Source organism: Triturus cristatus, chromosome 2_1 (assembly GCF_964204655.1).
Source record: "Triturus cristatus chromosome 2_1, aTriCri1.1, whole genome shotgun sequence".
In the NCBI taxonomy this organism is placed as follows: domain Eukaryota; kingdom Metazoa; phylum Chordata; class Amphibia; order Caudata; family Salamandridae; genus Triturus; species Triturus cristatus.
This window is the reverse complement of record NC_140581.1, coordinates 130,744,655-130,768,594: the sequence shown is the minus strand read 5'-3', so window position 1 is coordinate 130,768,594 and position 23,940 is coordinate 130,744,655. Positions and strand designations below refer to the sequence as shown.

At 46.5% G+C, this 23,940-nt stretch overlaps 1 protein-coding gene across 8 annotated transcripts in view; it reads left to right on the top strand.

Moving 5' to 3' along the window:
• CELF4 (CUGBP Elav-like family member 4) overlaps positions 1-23,940 on the top strand; it is a 1,309,605-nt gene that overhangs the window by 1,065,052 nt on the left and 220,613 nt on the right. For all 8 annotated transcript variants that reach the window (XM_085628957.1, XM_085629010.1, XM_085628985.1 and 5 more), the window contains exon 6: positions 19,966-20,109. In XM_085628957.1, coding sequence (XP_085485083.1) covers positions 19,966-20,109 — 144 coding nt within the window. The remainder of the gene's footprint in view (positions 1-19,965; positions 20,110-23,940) is intronic.

The window sequence follows — 23,940 nt, the reverse complement described above, 5'->3', positions numbered from 1 at the left end:
GAAGGCCCACAAACCCGGGAGTGCTGGTCTCCGTTTACAGGTGCACTGGCCTTAAAATAGCCACAAATCCATCTGTATTGATTTACTGGGAAACTCCACCTTGCTAGACGAATATCCAGTAAATTAATTATATTATGATCAAATATTAAATCATTCTCAATTATGAGAATCAGTAGTAGGATTTTGCCCTCCTAAATGCCTATGTTTACTTCTCTAATTTACACCTTTGTGTATCTTAAAAATATTGGCTAAAAGTAAAAATACTTTTGGGTCTCAAAAAGCATATATTGCCTTAGTAATCTATGGCACTGAAGGGAACTACTTTGTGTGAACATGTGCTCTTTGGGAAACGGCAGATTACCGCCACTCTCTGTGAAGTGAGTCAGTGGTTGGAGTGTGCTGACCCACTGCCCCACACTGAATGTTGTAGTAGAAAGAAGAAAAAAGTGGCTTTGGTTAATGGATGAATAGGGCTGGCTATAATTATAGTATATTAAGGAGTTTTCTTTCTTTGGTCACCTCCAAGTTTTTCGACTGACGCTGCTGGTTTTTTGACTTTGAGGGTGCACTAAGGCCTGCTAACTAGACCTCAGTGCCAGGAGCCTGACCCTAAAGTGTATGTCGAATTGGATGTACTCAAATCCCCAGTAAATGGTACCATGGTACCCAGGGCATGTAAGTTGTGGGGTTACCCCAGTGCTTGCAGCACTGATTGTGCCACCCTGGGGTTTCCCCAAGTAAAACGAGTCCCCCAGTCTGCCACTTCGACCTTGAAAGCAATGGCAAAGCAACCACTTCCCATAGACATGTGTGTAAGTCATCCCTCCAGCAGGCCTACCGACCCCTAAAGGCAGGGGGCAACTTATGGTACAGGCAGGACATGTACAATACAAGTCCTGGTAGTAAGACACGCAAAACTACTGCTTTATTGTGGAAAGATATGGTTGCCCAATTGGCGAGTGCAGGATTACACGTTGACCTTTCAGCAGTGCTAACTCTGGAACTGTGCGAACAAGGTGGGCACTCCAAGGTATCAAACAATTTGCTATATTAAGCCCGACTTGTATCTCAGGTCAAAATTAATGTAACTTGTTACAGTGTGAAGCTTTAGCAAAGCTGCCACTTTGTTGCCTTTAAAACTCCTGTGCCTTCCAGGGCACACAAGGAGCCTGATTTACGAGAGCTTTCTGCCCTCCTGAAGAGACATGCTAATGACTCACAGGAAATGAGGGATTACAGGCCAGGGAGGTATTAGGATGTTAGCCCAAAAAGGCAGGCTTCAAAGGTAGTTGTCAATCCGGTTTCCCCAAGATGTGCGTAGCCCTGAGGTAGCCACCCCCTACCCCCCAAGGGGTGGGCTAGTGAGGTCTGAACACAGAGAGAGGGGTCTCGCCATCTTGGGAGTGGGCAGAATGGTGCATCGTAAGATAGCCACCTGCCAAATTCCACAGGAAGTGGTAATCAGGTGGGAGGGAACCTGGTGGCCATTGTCTACCAACTGCATCCAGCCTTGTGGGCACTTTCTGAGCATAATGAGTGCACCCCTGGCACCCAAAGCCCAGATCAAAACTAAATCAGAAGAAGGACCAAAGAAGGGCTACCCTGCCTCAACGAGGGACCAGCAAAGAGAGGCTGTACCGACGAGGACTGCACCTGGTGGCTAGCGAAGAGAGGGACTATGCCTGCTATGTCCTGCTCAAGGAGAAGCCATCTCTAGAGCCCATTCAAGCCAAGAGAACTCCAAGGGCCAGTTGAATGGCCTCCTCTTCTCAGCACAGGGACCCAACAGCTGATGAAGCCTGCTGAAGAAGGGTGGCAGCCCAAAGTATTCAAGCTGCTACTAGCGCGACGTGCAGCACCGAGGACCAAGACCCGATACACAGAGTTGCACCGGAGTTCGCTGAGTCTGGGAGTACTATCGGAGAGTTACTGGAACCTTCAGAAAGGAAGTTACCGACCCAGGAAGGATTGACCTGTGACTGCTATAGTGGGAAACTGATAGTCCAGTGATGACTGGACTTCAACCAGATCAAAAAGGACTTCATGGGACATCAACCCTGCAAACAAGACCCCTCACCATCTTCGTTGACCAAGGAATCACTGCAGGAAGACCCCCGTTGACCACACCACATCCACTGCATCCTTAGAGCATCTTTAGCATCCTTCATCCCTTGCATCAGGACCAATCCATAGGAACCCATTGCAACATGAATAAAGTGCTAGAAACTGCTGAAGAACTGCGTCACTTGTGAAGGAAACTGGTCTGGAGGACCTTGCTGGTTCCTCTGACTAGCTCCCTGGCACAGTTGGCCATCCGAAGTACTTCTAACAGACCGCAGTGACACTTTCCTAAGTTTTCCTTGAAAAAGTTTCTAAGTGTCCAATTTGTTAATTTCGCCCAGGCTTGTTTGTGGTTGAGTGATATTGCAATTATTTATTATTGCTTGTAAAATCGATATCTCCAAAACCCTCCGGGGGATCTTTATTGTTCTAGAGTCTTAAATCTTATAAAAATACAGTCTATTTTTACAAATTGGTGCTGGATTTGTTGAGTGTCGTGTGATTTCGTCTTCAATTGTTTTGGTGCTGTTTAAATGCCTAACACTTATTCCTCTGTGTAAGCCTCACTGCTCAGTGCCACAGTTACGCAGGATTGAGCTGAGGGTTTGACAGACAAAACCCAACGGTCCTAAAGGGGTTGGTAAGTGTATTACACGGTAAGGTTGTACAACCACACCATATAACACACTGCATTTCATCACAGTATACAAATAATGTCATGAAAATCAGAAGCCAAGCCTAATAGGTACATTTGCGACTATATGTTGTTATTGGTCTCCTGGATTTCCTGGGCAGCCTCGGTTGGTCACCAGCTGTACCATCAGATTTCAGTAAACTTAGGACATGTCCTGGTTTTCGGGGCGAGTTGACTGAAGACAGAGGAGGCAGGTTTTTATGTGTTTCAAGGCGTGGTTAGTTAGCAGTTCTTATCAGAAAGCAATTTAATTAACATGCATATTTTATTATCATGTACTTCTAACCCTCCATTTGTCACTTAATTTGCTGTGATGCTGTGCTTTTATGGGTACTAAGCTACCCGAATAAAGTTTATGAACTGAACTGAACATGCATGGTACTGGTTTAAAGTTTCGCCTCGTCTGTCTTTTAATGCTGATGAGTGCTGTCATTTACGACATTCTGTGCCCCTTGGCTGATGGAAATAGTAGTCCTTCCTCTATTTTTGCGAATGTCCCAGTCTTTGGTTTTCAAAATCTGGTCACCCTACATTGTGGCCTAGTCATGAATACAAGACTTGGTGCTGAGGTGGTACAGTGAAGTTTGAGTCTCCAGTTGACAGGGGGGGGGGGGGAGGAGCTCAGTTGAATGCGGGGGAAGTGGTGTGCCAGCCAGGTATAATGCACTGCACTAGAAGCGTAGTCAGTATGTCATGAGTACTAGTTCAAGGAAGGAAACGGGGTCCCCACCGGTGACTGCTGTTTGAACGACCAATAACCAGAGTACAGTGGGTCCCTCGGGCCTCTTTGCCCAGGTGCCACTGCACCTGCTGCACAAACGGAAGCCGCGCCTGTGCTCTACACTGCACAGCGAGGCGCCCAATATTAGAGATCAGGCGAGGTGTTCCGGACAGTTATTTTGATATAAACAGCTCAGGACTCGAGTTGCTCGGGGAGCCGTTGGCCTGTAATTAGATTTGTGTACACTTTCATAAACCGCGCCGTGATGGAGGGCCGCGCGCCCTTCCTTCCTCTCTCTTGTTAATTGAACGGCTGGGGTGTGCACGGGAAGTGTTGGCTCGGTCGAGGACTATTTACAGAGCCCCTGACAGCTGTACTGTGAAAATTAACAGGAGCCGAGCAGCCTCTGTCACCGCTCTTCCCCCATAAGGGAGTTACTTCAAATTACGTCCCTGTTTTATCATTTCCATGGGAGAAGCTTTCTTTTCCCCCTGCCCGGCGTGGGTTGCCATGGCAGCCGGTTCTTCGTGACATATTCTTTAGACAGGTATACCTGCTTCTGCCTTTGTCCGACTGAGAACCATAGGTTCAAAGTAAAGGTTTCTGCCATTCTATTCAGTACTTCTGCATTTTGTGTTTTTTTTATTTTCAATGACATTGAAGCATGTTTTATTGGGCTCAGGGTTTCTTCCTTACTTTCTTTCCTCCCACCTTTCCTTCCTCCTTCCCTACGTCTCTACTTCCTTTCTTCCTTCCTCATTTCCTGCCTCCTTCCCCCACTTTCCCTCCCTCCTTCACTTCCTGTCTCTCTCCCCCACTGCCCTCCTTTCCATCTATCCTTTTATCGTCCTTCCCCTCGTCGCTCCTTCCTTCCATCCTTCCTTCCTTCTTTCCCCTCGTCCTTCCTTCCTTCCTTCCTTTCCTCCCTCCCCACTATACTTTCTTCCTTCCTTTCATGACCCCTCCCCTCCTGTGCCCACCGTGGATCAGAGAGGGGCTCCTCCTGCGTCCACCGTGGATCAGAGAGGGGCTCCTCCTGTGTCCACCGTGGATCAGAGAGGGGCTCCTCGTGTGCCCACCGTGGATCAGAGAGGGGCTCCTCCTGCGTCCAGCGTGGATCAGAGAGGGGCTCCTCCTGTGCCCACCGTGGATCAGAGAGGGGCTCCTCCTGTGTCCACCGTGGATCAGAGAGGGGCTCCTCCTGTGCCCACCGTGGATCAGAGAGGGGCTCCTCTTGCGCCCACCGTGGATCAGAGAGGGGCTCCTCTTGCGCCCACCGTGGATCAGAGAGGGGCTCCTCCTGCGTCCAGCGTGGATCAGAGAGGGGCTCCTCCTGTGCCCACCGTGGATCAGAGAGGGGCTCCTCCTGCGTCCAGCGTGGATCAGAGAGGGGCTCCTCTTGCGCCCACCGTGGATCAGAGAGGGGCTCCTCGTGTGCCCACCGTGGATCAGAGAGGGGCTCCTCCTGCGTCCAGCGTGGATCAGAGAGGGGCTCCTCCTGCGTCCACCGTGGATCAGAGAGGGGCTCCTCCTGTGCCCACCGTGGATCAGAGAGGGGCTCCTCCTGCGTCCACCATGGATCAGAGAGGTGCTCCTCCTGTGCCCACCGTTGATCAGATAGGGGCTCCTCCTGCGTCCAGCGTGGATCAGAGAGGGGCTCCTCCTGCGTCCACCGTGGATCAGAGAGGGGCTCCTCCTGTGCCCACCGTGGATCAGAGAGGGGCTCCTCCTGTGCCCACTGTGGATCAGATAGGGGCTCCTCCTGTGCCCACCGTGGATCAGAGAGGGGCTTCTCCTGTGTCCACCGTGGATCAGAGAGGGGCTCCTCCTATGCCCACCATGGATCAGAGAGGGGCTCCTCCTGTGCCCACCGTGGATCAGAGAGGGGCTCCTCCTGTGCCCACCGTGGACCAGAGAGGGGCTCCACCTGTGCCCACTGTGGATCAGAGAGGGGGTCAGCTCTAAAACATGTCACACTGATTTATTGCCACAGAGGGCCAGGCTAAGTGAGTTCACAAGCTCCAACATGGGCAAGCCTTCATGGCACTATTAAAGAGGAAGCGCGTGCACAGGGAATCCATAGGGATTCATTTAGCGTAGAGGTCACCCCCTCGAAACCAACCCCACGGCGAGTTGCGTAATCCGAGGATCTGGAGGCTCCATGACGGGGGGAGACCTCCAGCAGTCTAGTTCTGCAGAGTACTCTTCAGCCTTTTAGTTCCCTCATGAGTCACAGTGAATAAGGAGCTATTTTATGCCATCCTGCATTTATCGCCGCTCCTTCCTAGAGGATGAGGGAAATAATCGATGCAGAGTCAATAACACTCAGTTTAGTGTCAGTTAATGCCCTCAGATGGGTGGAGATCTCCCCCCCAACAGCAGTTCATTATGGAGCCCATTTGTCAATTCCAACTGCCTTGAGACAAAAAACTTAGAGACAGGTTAAAACATGGCGGTGTTCAGAAAACGACCAGAGCGCGCGACACAGTGAACCCCTCCCTTGATGCCGCTCACAGGGGCAACGAGTAAAGAAACTGCAGCTGTGGGGATTTAGAAGGAAGATGCAGGACAAATGCACCCATATGCAGGGCTCGAGTCGGGGTACCACGCAGGTGGATGGCGTCTCCCCACTTATTTTACCAGGAGGGGCTCGATAACTGGAGCAAATGGAGCCACACATTCACTCTTTGGCCTCTCTGGGGCGGGATTGGAGCTCATTCAGAGCGCTGCTCACGCGCTGGCTTCTCTGATGCAATCACATCTAAGGGGTGAGCGAGGGGAGGCAATGAGTTTGATGGTGCAAGCCACCTTTCGTGACGTCACTTCCTGTCGTGACGTCAGCGTCCCCCCACTTCTTTTTTTAGGACTTGTGCCCTGCCCATATGAGAGTTTAAAATGCCTGTGCATGGCAGAATGAGCCTGCACCATATTTAAATCTGCTCCTAACCAGGTGTGTGCCCCACTGAGTGCACCAGAACCATGCCTTCCATCTGGACACACTCACCCCCAGGACCATATACAATTATGTGATTTCCAGTGGGTCACAGTCTTTCCTTGTTGTAGCCCACCTTAGGCTCTCAGCAGAACCATCAATGGCCTTGCAAACACGAGGTTCCACCCTGGGCGCCCTCTCTAGTGTGCCTCCTCGTGTTCGTGAGGCAGTGGATCCAGCCAGGGAGCTAAGAAGGCAGGATTCCATCTCAGATCTACTCAGAGATGAATGTTTACACCCTGGCTGACCTCTGGCACCCTCCGCTCAGCATGAACCGTAAACAAAGTCCTGTTTCTGACAACTTCTGGCCGGGTTTTCAAAAGGCCAATAACCTGATGGGAGGCCCAGGGGCTTTTGAGGCTCCCTGCAAAGTTCGGACATTTGGATATTGCTCCCATATTTTGGACATTTCCAAAAGTTTTTTATTGATCTCAGCAAGGCCAACGTCTATAAAAGCATCAGAAAGGCAAGAGTAATGACCAGGGATAAGGAGGCCAGGAAATAGAAGCAGCCATCGCCGTAGGGCGTCAAGGCGGCCGGAGGCTCTAGTCTACAGAGATGTCAGCTCCATTGGTTTCGGGCTGAGATGAGCAGTGGCTGCTTTCATATTAAGGATTTGCACAGAACTCACCCGACTGGAGTTACTCAGAACCTTTTTACAAGTGACATGCAACTTATAATGGGGCCAGAAACAGGCGTTTCAGCCCCTATCCGCGATTACAAGTGATGATTTTAACAGACCCATTATCTCATGGTAAGACCATACTGCAAGGTTTAATGGGGACAAATCTTCCTGGTCATTCCTTGAAGATGTAAACTTGAGGACGTCAATGGTAAACGAAATGGGATTACAAGTTTACATGTGGAAATCAGAGCTGCAATTTAGTGTGCGGTGACAGAGAGCATTGTAGTGACCCATTTGTGGAGGTCCTGCCACCTTGTCGTAGCTGAGTCCATGAGTTGCATCTCAATCCCTGGCACTCCCTCTATCAGCCATCAATCCCTGGTAGTCCCTCACTCAACCATCGTCTGTAGGCTCAATCATGGTACCCAACAGCATGACCAATGACCCCCAATCATCAGAGACCATCTCTCTAAATCTCCACTAATGGACCAACATAGACACATTTGTATTCCTACCTTGTCTCTTTAAATATGCAATCATCACATGGAAGGAGATTCACCATGGCAAAAGATCCCTCAAGGAAAGACAATGGACATTTTGCATCACCAGGGAAAACAACTGACTGCTAGGAGCTCACCTTCACAGTTTCTAACAAAATGTAATTCCTGGAAATGTTTTTTTTTTAATCATAGAAAATATAAACAGTCTCAGTGAGAACAAATTGTACAAAGTGTGTGAGTCTGGAGCACAGAAGTCTATGTGCACCAGTAACTAACTTCCAACATTTGTTAGTCCACCAGGGCAAATTAAAGCAAAGGATTTGGGAGAGAATGTGGCCTAATGGCTTGAGCGTTCGACCTCGAAGCTGGCTTGAGTCACGGTAGGGACGCTCAACATCCTGTGATTCTGGTCAAATCACTCAATCTCCCCATGCCTACAAAAAATGAAAGTGTCGGTCTGTAACACAACTGGTGCTAATGTAAAGTTCTCTGATACCTTCGAGTCGAGTTCGCGCTATAGAAAACTCAAAAAATTAAAAACAAAGGGGCTTATTTATGAGCCCTTGCGTCACTTTTGCGCCACCGATGCGTCACTTTTTGTAACACACCAGCAGCGTAAAAAATTAGCCTTGTTCCACCATATTAACAAAGTGACACTTCTAGATAGATGCGTCAGTTTGTAAACCCCTGCGCCACATTATACCTGCGCCAGGTATAATGTATGCGGGGGGCCGTTCTTACACAAGAAAGGGTCATAGAAGTGATGCAGTGAAATCTGTTAGATTTCACTGCGCCACTTCTAGGATGAAAATGCGTCAATATCCTACGCCTGCCTTAAGGCAGACATAAGACTGACGCAGGCACATTTCACATCAGACTTGCCCATGTGTAATGATCCATTGATGGAGTTGCGTCACTTTTGTGACACACTCCAGCAATGCGTCATTTTTGTGCCTACAGATACGTCAGAAATACTGACATATCTGTAACTCCTTGCGACATGATGCGTCATACTATAAATATGACGCATCATTGGTGTCGCAAGGAGAGCGCAATGAAAAGTGGCGCATCGCTGTTTTCTCGCAGCGATGAGTCACTTTTCATAAATGAGGCCCAAATTGATTATAGTGCTTTGAAAGCCAGACTACATCTAGAGTCCACTTTGGAGCCCTCACATAGCTCGCAGTCATTGTCAGCAGCTAGCCTTTATTTATTTCTGGACACATCAACCCCCACTGTCAGGCTACGGTCAACATTTTATGCCTTTAGAAAGAATTATCATAAGGCAATGTTGGGTACTACAACTTTTTTCTCTCGTACTTTGGGTCAAAATCCAACAATTTTTCCAGGGTCCTTGATTTGTTTTCGATCTTTTTTTTATCTAATTTTCCTCTTATTTTTAGGTGTTCCTAGATTTTTGTGCACTGGCACAGCGGGGGGCAAATGGTCTGAGGGGCCCACTGCACCCCAACCATGGCCATCCTTTACTATATAATCTGGGCCAGGAGGGCCCCGGTCCCTTGCTTGCATTAGCTTCCATGGCCACTGCTTGGGCTGCTAAATGTTGCATTGAGGAAGCCCTTTCAAATACCCAGGCCTGGCATGATGTCCTCAGAGGTGGGTAGTAATGGGCAATCTGCAGGAAAAATCAGCCCCCCCCCCACCTCTTTCTTCCCTCTCTTATATAGTGATGGGGAACTTCACTGCCATGTGAAACACCTTTGCAAATGCTGTGGTACTGTCAGTTGCGCTGCACCCCACAGCCCCATCCTGTTTAGGGCAGAACTTCTAACACTGTCACCCCACTTTGAAATCTCTTACAAAGGACATCTGATGATAAATGTCTTGTTTCCCCAATCTACACACTTCTAATTAGAGGGTTTGTCCTTACAAAACATAAACATGCGGCTGGGTCCATCCTCCTGTCGGCATGGTATGGTGGACATGCCAACATCATGCATTCTATTGGCAGGCTGAGGGTGGGGCAACGGAGGCGCGGTTTCTGCACCCCAGAGGTTTGGTGGTCTGCCCGCCAAACCTCAAACGAGGCCCTTAATCTGGGTTTAAAAGTCTGTGAGCCCTGCATTATAATCTCATTACAGCCCATCCTTTAATTCCGGATGCACTGAGGCACAGGGCGCACTTTATCTCCCCTCCCCATTGTTCTATAAATGAGCTAATAAATCAGCGCTTCCCCACCCCTGGAAGAGAGTGCCAGGCAGCCCGACAGCCTGACAGGGGGTATGAATCACGCAGGCACACGAGGCGGCCTTGTGGGGCCTGCACACTCATCCGAGCTGCTTTTTTTCTCTCCAGTCACATCTCTGCAGCCGTGCAGGCAGCTGCTAGGACAGCTAAGAGGCCCTGGGGGACCTGGCAGGCTGCAGTTGCTGTCGTTTGTTCCCTTCCTTCAAACCGTTCTGTGCTGTGGAATTCATTACCTCCAAATGGGATAAGAGGGATACCCAGGCCTCGGGCCTTACATCCTCGTCTTAGACAAAGGGAGCTAATTGGTTCCATCATGTCCTTCTTTGGGCCTGAGGGGACGGCCAACTACATCAACAAAAAGGAGCTAGACGCTGAAAAGTGGTAGAGGTCGTGGTAGCATCACACGCGTCCCCCGCTGGGCTGCCTTCGACGAATACCTGTCTCGTTTAGATAACATTGGAGACCAACAGAGCTGAAATAACAACTCTTTGACACCCATTCCTTTGCAGTATTTAAGTTGTGCAAAAGGGAGCCTGGAATATCAGTGAACTCCTGCAGGCTGCTGACAGGTACTTGGATCCTGCGCCCCTCTCACCTCCAGTGAACATCGGTCACTAATGTCAGCCATGTTTGGGTTGTGGCAACTGGGCGGAGCAGTAGCAGCGGGTTTGACTCCGCTTGTGCCTCCTTGATGCGGGGAGGTGTGAGACTAGAGCTTCTGAAGGGGTTAACGGGAGGTCCCACACACCACAGAGAAGGTTACAGAACTGCAACCAGGCAGACAGCCAGGTGCCAGCAAACTGCCTAAGGCAAGATAGGGTGATATAACCCTCAGTGACATCACCAGCACTGATACACCCATGGCCTGAAGCATGAGGGTGGGCCTCCAGATGTGTTGCTAATAATAGGCAGAGCGGCCAAGTACATGTAGTAGTGGATCAGCCCAACCTTTGGTACCTGCTGTCCCTAGAGTAAGATGGCTGTGCAGCCCATAACTACATATGTTCTTCATACCTAATTCAGGTTAAAGTAGTATTCTCCTTGTCCAGCAGAGGGTATACCTGTTCATGTTTGGCAGCATGTTGCATATTTGTGCCTGCATCATCTTCGCAGAATAGGACATACCTGCCTTCTGGAGGGGCCCTTACCTTCTGTAGATACTCTGATGCAGGCGCATATATTGCTGTTTGAAGATACCAGTTGCGCTCCTACTGATATAACTTGTCTGGACACGTGCCCTGTCACATGTTCTCTTGTTACTAATTGTGACGTGGTAGTAGGGTGTTGCCAACCATGCATACGCATTCAGTGAATTTAAGCTCTGTGTTCGGCAGATACAGGTGTAGTGTTGCTGCACCTGTGTGACATAATCTGCACTGTGCATTTGGCCTCTCCCGTCCTCTTATACATTGCCTAGTATAATGTAATCGCTGTATCTGTGTCAGCATATGCATGTCGTAGGCCTCTAAAATGGTGGAATGATAGCATGAACTGGAACCTGGTTAGAGACACATCAAGCCATTCTGATTGTAGCAGGTACCAACCTGTCCTTCAGAGTACGAATAGTCCTAGAAACATTGCAGCATGGTATCAGCTTATACTACTGAAGAAGGTGAAGCTCTACCTACCTGAAGCTGACGTCAGAACGACAAGCCCGCGTCCACCAGACCCCCTCGCAGGGCATTCTACATGCATTCAAATAACTGAGGAAATATCCCAACTCTCATGGAACTACAAAAAGGCTGACCATCTGGTCAGAATCATCATGAAAAGTTGCAGCATCACCGACAAAGAACCAACCACTGCTGCACCAGCATTTCTGGCCAAAAGCCCAACCACCCCTGACAGCCAGTATGACCGAAGGAGTTGTGATGTCGTCAAACTTTCAATTGTGAGGTGCAGAAATGACAACAACAGAAGTTCAGGCTTCTTCCTCCACGTATCAAGGATCTGGACCAACATTCTTCCTCACATCAGGCTTACTCCATCATTCGTGCAATTCAGAAAGGAGTTTGAGACTTACCTCTTCAGAAAGAACTTCATCAGTCCTTGACGTGTCTCCTTGTTCCTTTGCTCTTCCAATCCTTGAACCAAACTCCAATCCCGTCCCAGCACTATTGCTCATAACCATGAATGGTTCCCCTACTTGGGCTCTGCTCCTTCTCTCTATCACTAGGCAGCACTTTACTCCTGCCCATTCAGGTTTGCATAATACAAATACCATTACATAAACATAAGCCAATAGTCGCTGTAGATTATTTATTCTTATGCGTGTGATCTAGGGGGCTTGTGGCGAGGAGTAAACCTTCATTGTATAACTCTCCGTGACAATATGTATGAATGCAGGCAAAGAGTGCTGTCTGTGGTTTGAATGCTTCAGTGAGTTTGCAGATTGCCTTGTAAGCGAATGCCTGTGAAATTCTAAGGGTATCACCCATGACTCACACTGCAATGGAGCAGTTGCCTCACAGTGTAGGTCACACAGTAGTTACACCTCATCAGAGGATTCGCGTCTGGCTCGATAATGTGTAACAGGCAGTGTTGGCCACCTAAGAAAAGCAAGATCTCCGCGGACAGTCTTGGTCTGTGTTGTAATGAATAGCGTGTCCATGAAATGCATCTTTTTTCTCAGGATTCCGGTCTGACTTTGTTTACAAGATGCTCCAGCATATGTTATCTTTGTCTCCGTAGCCATCCTGCTCATAACCATTTCTAAGGTCTCCATTTCCATTTCAGCTAATCTGATTTTGTTTATTTATTTTTTTAGCAGAATTTTATATAGCTCGAACTTGACCCGAATCCAACCAGGTATCAGAGTGCTTTACATAGCACCAGTTACCTTACATGAAGACACACATTCATTTTTATTTTTTTTGTTAGGCACAGGGAGATTAAGTGATTTGCCCAGAATCACAGGATGTTTAGCGTCGTTACCGAGACTCGAACCCAGTTCCCCCAGGTCTGAGGTGGAGCGCCCTAACCGTTAGGCCAACTCCTCGCCCCAATGTTTAATGTTGCTGTGAGGGCTACAGTGCTAAGTCTGCGTGATCTAGATCAGGGTTCTCCAAAGTTGGCCTTGGAGGGCCGGATCCGTGCCAGATGTTTATGTTTATCCAAACGGGGATCTGCTAGAAATCTGGCCTGGATCCGGCCCGCCTGGGCTGACTCTGATCTAGATTTCAGGCCTGCGTTAAAGTTGCTTGGTAATGAAATATCTGCCGCTTTATCAAGGGAATGCGTACTCCAGATTGACCCACCAGTGGAGTTTACCCCATCATAGGGATAGTTTTCTTGGGGAAAGTTTGGGACATAATTGTCTGAGTTTAGCACTCCTTCCACAAATCAGGGGCTTCTCGCCTACTAGCCAATCCTAGATCAAGTTCTATTTCTTTTCATCTTTAAGATTTCTGAACCTCTCTCTGTGGTTTCCCTTCTGTGTCTGTCATTGCTTCCATGTTTCCAGGCAGTCAGGGGGGTGACCTCCGCCACTAATCTCAAGGGTGGAGCTTTAATTGAGACACAATGAACGTGTCATGATTCTCTTCATTCAGGGTATGAACTGCATCCCTGGTTGTCGGTCACACCAACTGGAGTGCCTCATCTTCTCGACCGTGGGGCAAAAATTCCTTTTTAAGCAACATTAAAACTGAGGTAATGATCCATCAAGCATTGCTTGATGCTGGTCTGGCTCCTGGCTCATTCTTGTGATTGTACCTGGTTCTGATCACTTAACTCTCTGGCAACTGCTGCAAACAGATGTTGAATAACAAGGGCGACGAAGAGGAGCCCGTAGTCAGACTTAGTGAAGTCATCTACCCGGTGGATTCAAAATTCACTATCACTGTCTACTAGCTGTACCTATTGGGGGTAAAGGAATCAGGGGCTAGGGTGGCACAAGGGAGTATGGAGATGGGTCAGGACGGTTTGGTACCCAGGTGATCATATTTTTAGAATAACAAATGGACCACGCCCTTCTCTGCATTGCCTAAACTTTGTAGCGGCTTATGAGTTAGCATGTAGTAACTCTCGCAATACATTATTGCCCACTTCCTTAAACAGTTGGTTAATGTGTACATACTGGCTAAATAGGAATCCATTCTCTGCACTTAACTCTATTATAATGGCCTTTGTTCTGTACATTCTACGCCACCTTTGTCGATCAGTTTTACGTTTGATACTACAAGAATTCGATATTCTGATATTTCTTTTTATGTCAGCAATCCCAAAGTTGTGTCATCTTCTGGGAGTTGTGTCTTCTAGTTGTGTTGAGTTCTAGAGTTTCCACCTGGTCCACTCGGTTTGTCACTTCCTGTTAGTTTACTACGTCTTTAAAACTCAATAGTAGCTATCTATGAGTACGTTTAGAGAGTGTGAGGACCATCGTCAGTGAAGGGCTCTAGGCGCTATAACGCAAGATCGCGTGACAATCCACACAGATGACCCTCCAATGTGTACACATCAAACAGCCTTGACTGCGGTTTTTTCCTGAACCCAAAGAAAATAAAATACGTTCCTCAAATGTAGAAGTAATACATCCCTACAAGTTACTCTGTGATTTTAAAAAACTTTCCATCCGATTTTGCTTGCCTAACCTTGAGCACAGCAAATAGCAAACTCAAGAGGACCGGAGGTGACTTGGGAGGATTCATTTGCGGGCTTGAACATCTGGAAATGAAGGGGAAATACACCCGGGTTACTGATCTGCCTGAACAGAGTGGGATGTAATGGGGTTTTATCAAATGGCCAGAGCCGTTTTCCATATTACAGAGGTGAAGCTCTATCGATGAGCTGTTCGGCTAAAAATGAGGCTGTCCTCCTAAATGCATCACTCATACCTTGTGTGAATGTTATGTCCTGTGTGTGGTCTCTTGGATATGTGAGCAACTCTACATTTTGGTTGAACCACAGAGCATCCAACTTCAATTCTGAATATGTCACTGGTCTAAACTTCATATGTCAAATTCCTGACGCCAGAGAATTTTAGGTTAAGTTTGCTTTTCATGGTCTCGTCTAGACACTTTATGGGACATTCACGATCCCACAGACTGGATAGGCAGCAGTTCATGGACGTGTGTAGTCCATGCAGTTGACATTATAAATTAACTTCCATCCCAAAACTACAATTGCTGAGGGTCCGGTTCACGCCTGTAGCAGAGAAGAAGGTGACACAGGTCCTTGAGGGTGTTTCCTATGTGTCTCATCTATGTTGTAAATTTGCACTGGGTTGGTACATCAGTCCCATCATGAAAGGCTTTTTAACCTCCACATATAAAGGCAAGTACAGTCAATATCAATCTACATCAGTGTGGTGGGCATGACAGATTGAGAGGTCTGCATAAGAGTCCTTCATGCGTGTTCCAACATCATGCATGACTCCTTGCGTGCTGCTCACAACACAGCCAGCGATCATTAGAAACAGGCTACCAAACAGCTTTCGGATCAGGGTTAATTAAATGAATGTTGCAATCTAATTAAAGGCTGGAGCCGGGTGATAATTAGCAGGGACTATATGCATTAAAATATGCGCATGTCGATGAGCTGCAATTAAGACTGTGATTTGGGAAGATCGATATTCTGCATCATGTGATTAAAAAGTAGGAAGCAGTCGGCACGAGGGCCTCCGACGCAGTGCCGGCATCACTGATTTCCATCTCAGAACCATAATAAGTCTTGCACCCTGATCTACATTCTTGAATGGCGCATTCATCTCCCTCTCGCCTTTGTTTCGTTAAGCCATTCATTTCCCTCCCCGTTCATCGCCGCGTGGCTCAAGTGGTTATAGATTTATTAGCAAGCAAGCGAACATGCAGGGGGAGGGAGTGGAGGGAGTTAGAGTGGCAGGTCAGAAAGAACAATCCCTTGCCATTTCAAATTGTTTCATCCTATAGCAAAGGACTGCTCGCTGTATCGCTGCCAGGCGAGGTAGAGACTTTCTTTCATGTCGGCCATTGTTCAGCGAGTCACAGAGTTAACCTGCTTCTGTGTTGGGCAGATATTTTAGAAGCGCTCAAAAGTAAACAAGCCGACATAGTGCGACGAATAAATACTTTTGTATGCTTCAAAGTGCAGATTGTATGTCATATTGAGCGAAGCTAGCATGGGGCGCAGTTCTCATGCTACGACATGTCAATTCTAGGCCAAAGGGGGCGCCAGAGCTCACCTATAAATATAAAATATCCCCAAACGTGATCAATCGAGTCAGCTTCATTTTACTTCCCCCTGCATTGCCAGCAATACTTGCCATGGGCCCTGATGGGATGAAACCTCTCAAATATGAAAAAAACTATGGACCATTGTTTCCATCTTCTACAGAAATTGATGCAAATGTTGAGTGCACGCTTACGGAAATTGATGAATGTCATATGTCGGCAATACAGAGTAGTCCTTGAGACTGCAATTGTAAGATAAACGTAATTAATAAAATGTATGTTCATGGAGCTCTAGGAACATAAAGATAACGTGGTTGGTGGAGGTGTATGTGTAAAGGTCATTTGTTCATTTTATTCTGTCGCATAATTGACAGCGTAGTTTAGTATAGAAGAGTGTACTGCCGAAGAAAGTGGAGCATAGAAGAGTGTATTGCTGAATAGAGTTTAGTATAGAAGAGTGTACTGCCGAAGAAAGTGGAGCATAGAAGAGTGTATTGCTGAATAGAGTTTAGTATAGAAGAGTGTACTGCCAAAGAAAGTGGAGCATAGAAGAGTGTATTGCTGAATAGAGTTTAGTATAGAAGAGTGTACTGCCGAAGAAAGTGGAGCATAGAAGAGTGTATTGCTGAATAGAGTTTAGTATAGAAAAGTGTGCTGCTGCAAAAAGTGTAGTGTTGAAAAGTGTATTTTTGAAAAAGATGGACTGTTGAAAAGTGTATTGTTGAATAGAATTGAGTGTAAACGCGAGTATTGCTGCATATCATAGAGTATAGACGAGTGTACTGCTGTGTGGAATGGAGAATAGAAGAGTGCATTGTTGAATAGAGTGGGGTGGAGAAGAGTGCATTGTTGATAAAGTGGAGTGTAAAATAGAATATTACTGATTAGAATGGAGTATAGCAGAGTATTGTAAATAGAGTGGAGTATAGAAGAGTCTATTGCTGGAAAAAGTGCAGTATAGAAGCATGTATTGCTGAACAGAGTCTAGTATTGAAAAGTGTATTGCTGAATAAAGTGGAGCACTTGAGAGTGTACTGTTGAATAGAATAGACAGTAGAAGAGTGTATTTGTGTACATAATTGAGTATAAATGGGTATATTGCTGAATATAGTGGAGTATAGAAGAGTGTACATCTGGATAGGTTTGAGAATAGAAGAGAGCATTTTTTAATAGAGTGGAGTGTAGAAGAGTGTTTCGCTGGATAGAGTGGAGTATAGAAGAGTGTGTGGCTGAATAGAGTGGAGTATAGAAGAGTGCATGGCTGAATAGAGTGGAGTATAGAAGAGTGTACATCTGGATAGGTTGGAGAATAGAAGAGAGCATTTTTTAATAGAGTGGAGTGTAGACGAGTGTATCGCTGGATAGAGTGGAGTATAGAAGATTGCGTGGCTGAATAGAGTGGAGTATAGAAGAGTGCATGGCTGAATAGAGTGGAGTATAGAAGAGTGCATGGCTGAATAGAGTGGAGTATAGAAGAGTGTACATCTGGATAGGTTGGAGAATAGAAGAGAGCATTTTTTAATAGAGTGGAGTGTAGACGAGAGTATCGCTGGATAGAGTGGAGTATAGAAGAGTGCATGGCTGAATAGAGTGGAGTATAGAAGAGTGTACATCTGGATAGATTGGAGAATAGAAGAGATCATTTTTTAATAGAGTGGAGTGTAGACGAGTGTATCGCTGGATAGAGTGGAGTATAGAAGATTGCGTGGCTGAAAAGAGTGGAGTATAGAAGAGTGCATGGCTGAATAGAGTGGAGTATAGAAGAGTGTACATCTGGATAGGTTGGAGAATAGAAGAGAGCATTTTTTAATAGAGTGGAGTGTAGACGAGTGTATCGCTGGATAGAGTGGAGTATAGAAGAGTGCGTGGCTGAATAGAGTGGAGTATAGAAGAGTGCATGGCTGAATAGAGTGGAGTATAGAAGAGTGCATGGCTGAATAGAGTGGAGTATAGAAGAGTGTACTTCTGGATAGATTGGAGAATAGAAGAGAGCATTTTTTAATAGAGTGGAGTGTAGACGAGTGTATCGCTGGATAGAGTGGAGTATAGAAGATTGCGTGGCTGAAAAGAGTGGAGTATAGAAGAGTGCATGGCTGAATAGAGTGGAGTATAGAAGAGTGTACATCTGGATAGATTGGAGAATAGAAGAGAGCATTTTTTAATAGAGTGGAGTGTAGACGAGTGTATCGCTGGATAGAGTGGAGTATAGAAGAGTGCGTGGCTGAATAGAGTGGAGTATATAAGAGTGCATGGCTAAATAGAGTGGAGTATAGAAGAGTGTACATCTGGATAGGTTGGAGAATAGAAGAGAGCATTTTTTAATAGAGTGGAGTGTAGAAGAGTGTATCGCTGGATAGAGTGGAGTATAGAAGAGTGCGTGGCTGAGTAGAGTGGAGTATAGAAGAGTGCATGGCTGAATAGAGTGGAGTATAGAAGAGTGCATGGCTGAATAGAGTGGAGTATAGAAGAGTGTACATCTGGATAGGTTGGAGAATAGAAGAGAGCATTTTTTAATAGAGTGGAGTGTAGACGAGTGTATTGCTGGATAGAGTGGAGTATAGAAGAGTGCATGGCTGAATAGTGTGGAGTATAGAAGAGTGTACATCTGGATAGGTTGGAGAATAGAAGAGAGCATTTTTTAATAGAGTGGAGTGTAGACGAGCGTATCGCTGGATAGAGTGGAGTATAGAAGATTGCGTGGCTGAATAGAGTGGAGTATAGAAGAGCGCATGGCTGAATAGAGTGGAGTATAGAAGAGTGTACATCTGGACAGGTTGGAGAATAGAAGAGAGCATTTTTTAATAGAGTGGAGTGTAGACGAGTGTATCGCTGGATAGAGTGGAGTATAGAAGATTGCGTGGCTGAATAGAGTGGAGTATAGAAGAGTGCATGGCTGAATAGAGTGGAGTATAGAAGAGTGTACATCTGGATAGGTTGGAGAATAGAAGAGAGCATTTTTTAATAGAGTGGAGTGTAGACGAGTGTATCGCTGGATAGAGTGGAGTATAGAAGATTGCGTGGCTGAATAGAGTGGAGTATAGAAGAGAGTATCGCTGGATAGAGTGGAGTATAGAAGAGTGCGTGGCTGAATAGAGTGGAGTATAGAGGATTACTATTAAATAAAATGGCATCTGGAAGAGTATATTGCTCAATAAAGTGGAGTGTTGAAGAGCGTATTGTTGAACAGAGTCGAGTCTAGAAGAGTGTATTGTTGAATAGAGGAGTGTATTGCTAAATAAAGTGGAGTATGCAAGAGTATTGCTGAGTAGAGCAGAGCATAGGACAGTGTATTGCTTAATAAAGTGGAGTGTTAAAGAGTATATTGCTCAATAGAATGGCGTGTCGAAGAGTGTATTGTTTGAGTATAAAAGAGTGCATTGATGAAGAGAGTGAATTTGTTAATAGAGTAGAGTATAGAATAGACAATTGTTGAATACAGCTGAATATAGAAGAAAGAATTGTTGTATAGTGAGGAGTGTAGGAGATTGTGTTGCGGCACAGATTGGATAGGGTTGAGTGGATGAGTGTATTGTATAGAAAACCTTTATGTGCGATACGCTGCTTACTCCCCTGCACCCGCGAAGCATGGTAAGAAACCTCAGCTCATTCAAGAAATAGACACCGATAGAGCCAACCAGGGCTACATGACTTACTTCAGATCTCTAAGCCTACCCAGGAGGAAGGCTCGTCTTGTGTCCATGGTTGCATCCTTCATTGACCACAGCGTCTGCACAATATTTGGCGTTTCATCAATGTGTGCTCCTCTCAACCTACACTAGGTAGGGTCATTTTAATTTGACGCATAGGTATGTGTTATTTCCAAGCTGTCTGTGTATTTTCTTCTACATTCTTTGGCATATGTAAGGAGGGACCCCATGTTATTATTATTTTAACCCTGGATGTGATATGCTATATGCTGTATGCATCTTATCTCATTATGCAAATGAAATTAACATGCAGGTTCACAAACCACAAATGCATTACTTCGAACGTCTCCTTTGTTTCTTTCCTATAGGGGGCGTCTTCGAGCCTGGTGGTCAAGTTCGCCGACACAGACAAGGAGCGCACGATGAGGCGCATGCAGCAGATGGCTGGACAGATGGGCATGTTTAACCCTATGGCGATCCAGTTCGGAGCATATGGCGCCTACGCACAGGCAGTAAGTTTCTCAGTCCAGATGGGCGCAATTGGTGGAGGAAAGGGATGTTCATAGGAACTGGGAAAAATGGGAATGTTAGCTCAGTGGTGCACTCAATACCAATAAGGACAATTTTCTTCCTTTGATTTTTGGAAGCACCAAGTAAAGTCATCCAACGAGGGATTGAGGATTGGCATGAGGAGAGGGGTGGCTCTTCCTGGCATGCGCTGCCGGTGTCATGCACTGGAAGGTACCACAGTTTAGCTGGTCCGCATCCTATCTCGCAGAGGAAGAGAACGTTCCGGATAATGAAACGAAAGATCTTTTAGGGATTTGTATTTCTGTGTTTTTAAAAAGAGTGATTCCACCAGCAACGCCTCATGTAGTAAGGATCTGGTACAGAAGGACATAGGTGACGGACTACCAGAGGGAAAGCCTGGGCTAGCAGCTGCTACCCCTGGCTACCCCTAACTGAGATCCACGTGACGACTGAGAAGGAGCATCTGCTCAAAGTGTCCAAGACGCGCCAGAGCTACTTCAGGGCCGTGTCCTGTGGATGGAGACTGACCACATGGCAAGGGTTCAGTGAGGGCCATGAGTTTATAGATCTAAGCTTCGAAGCCTTAAAGTGCTTTAAGGCCTCGTCACGGGTAGTAAGCGCTATATAAATGCAATTACAGTTTATGTTGATTATCCTTTCCAAAAACAATTAGAATGTGTCTCATTGTTCTATTTATAAGCTGTTTGTACTCGTGTTTTACTTCTGAACTAACCATGAACTCCCGTCCTAGTTCTTCTAGATGTTGCAGAGTTCAAAGGCCAGACACTGTGTTTACTGGTTCGCAGTCTGTTGTAGTTGTATATGATGGGTGTGTCTAAATTTTTAGCTTTGTGAATTGGGCGCAGTTTGAGCACGTGTCTTATTTTTCTTGTGTATGTCCCTACACCCACGGAAAACGTGTAGTGGAATTAGCCCACTATCTGCAGCCTCCTCCATCCATGCAACAGAGCATTGCATCTCATACCGTGCAGCACGCAATATACATTGCCTTCGCCATTCTTGAGACAGAGCATTCCATCCCTTGTGGTGCAGCACACAACATATGCAGCCTCCTGCATCCATGCAACAGAGCATTGCATCTCATACCGTGCAGCACGCAGTATATATTGCCTTCGCCATTCTTGCGACAGAGCATTCCATCCCTCGTGGTGCAGCACACAACATATGCAGCCTCCTCCATCCATGCAACAGAGCATTGCATCTCATACCGTGCAGCACGCGATATATATTGCCTTCGCCATTCTTGCGACAGAGCATTCCATCCCTTGTGGTGCAGCACACGACATATGCAGCCTCCTCCATCCATGCAACAGAGCATTGCATCTCATACCGTGCAGCACGCGATATATATTGCCTTCGCCACTTTTGCGACAGAGCATTCCATCCCTTGTGGTGCAGCACACGACATATGCAGCCTCCTCCATCCATGCAACAGAGCATTGCATCTCATACCGTGCAGCACGCGATATATATTGCCTTCGCCACTTTTGCGACAGAGCATTCCATCCCTTGTGGTGCAGCACACAACAGTGCAGCCTCCTCCATCCATGCAACAGAGCATTCCATCTCTTGCAGTGCAGCATACGATATGTGCTGCCTCCTCCGTACATGTGCACACTGCTTCCCATCGCTTACTGTGTAGCTCACAATGTGTGATGCCTCCTCCATGGGTGCGCACAGAGCATTCCATCTCTTGCGGTGCAGCATACGATATGTTCTACTTCCTCAATACATGTGCACACTGCTTCCCATCAATTATTGTGTAGCAGAAAATGTGTGCAGACTCCCACTTCGATGTGCGCAGAGCAGTCTAAAAGTTGAACTGCACAGATTTATACGAGCATCCTCCTCCATGACACAGCCTACAGTATAAGATGTCTGCAGCCTTGTTCATGTCGACACACACTATAGCCCATCACTCACTGCATAGCACACAGTGTGTGTAGCCTCCGCCATCCATGTGCACACTGTCTCCCATCATTTACTGTTCAGCACACAATATGTGAACCCCATTATCCATGTGCACACTATCTCCCATCATTTACTGTTCAACACCAATGTGCACACTCTCTCCCATCATTTACTGTTCAGCACCCATGTGTACACTATCTCCCATCATTTACTGTTCAGCGCCCATGTGTACACTATCTCCCATCATTTACTGTTCAACACCCATGTGTACACTATCTCCCATCATTTACTGTTCAGCACCCATGTGCACACTATCTCCCATCATTTACTGTGAAGCCCAAGATATGTACAGCCTCCTCCATCCCTGTGCAGACCACTTTCCATTAAACACTTTGCAGCAGACAATATTTGAAGACTCCTTCATCCATGCACAGACCGCCTTTCCTTTCTTACTCTGCAGCACACAGTGTGTGCAGCCTCTGCCATCCAAGTGTCCACTACAGGCCTTCAATCACTGTGCAACTCACAGTGTGTGCAGCCTTCTCCATCTCCTGGGGTTTGTGCCACATGGCCTGCCCCTGTTCTCTTCCACCTGACCGACGACAGCACCTCTCTCTGAGACTCTGAGCAGCGTAGACAAGCTTTTCCTACTCTTGTAGGTGATTGTCAGAGCAGCAGCACACAGAGCCTGTTTCTAGGGAGATGAACTACCCCCAACATCCATTGCAGCAGAGCTGTGGAATACACATAGAATGTATACCGGCACACCTGGACCAGCGGCTAACTCCTGTGCATAGCACATTTCTCTATAATAACATGGTGCATGATGGATGTATGGAACAACTTTCTGTCGAAAGGATGAGATATTGCCAGCATTTATTGCAACTAAATGAAAACGTCTTTATGGGGACGACTAATTTTAAATCTATCTACGACCACAGACAGAAGCTGCTAGAAAATGTCCTTCTTTGCCAAATCCTTTGTGGAGTTGTACCTGCAGTACCCTAGTCTAGACACGTGTAAAGGACACTGCAAGGAGACCTGGAAACAGACCCAACTTACTAGCCCTCAAAAACCACTGAAAACAAACCTGTTATCCCAGCACCTCGACTTCAAAACAAAATCTACTCTCACTGTCAGGGCCTTTGCTCCAAAAGTGTTCTGGGCAGAACCGCATTTGGTGTACCTTAGCCCCTCTGGTTTTCATCCTAGCTATAGTCTGTAACTTGAGATATATAGAGAGCAAACCATTATCTCCATTAACTTAGCAAATGTGTGTTTGCTTTGCATCCTGGTACTTGTAGTCCTGTATTTAAAGTGAGGAGAAACAACGTTGCAAGTACTGGATGCAAAGAGAAACGGTGGGACTTAATAAAATACCACTAATCGAGTAGCATGGTAGTTTTATATTTGCCAGTATTATGTGAACAGAATGATATAAGATGTTTCATCTTTAGAAAACAATAATTATAATTCAGTGTTTATAGAGCTGCTGTGGTCTGAGACCTTCATTGTCCAGCTGTCAGCTGTCCTGTCCGACCTTTTATTCCTCAGCTGTCCGTTCTCCTTTTCGACGTGTTCTTCCTCGCTGCTACCAAGTAAAATATGATAATGGGGGAAGCAGGGGCAGAGTTAGGGGATTGGGCTATTCAGTGCTTAATTTGAGACAGTGGTTTCCGGTGCTCGGCACCAGCACTTAACTGTAGTGACAGTCCACCACATGGTGGCGCTGCCTGTTTAATTATGAGATGAGCACAACAACTGTTTATTAAGTGAAATCCGAATTGAAAATGAATAATACCATCCTCTCAAGCCATTATTATAGCTTTGTGCTGCCTGAAATAGTCTGAAGTGTCACGCTTGTAGGACTGCGATGGCTA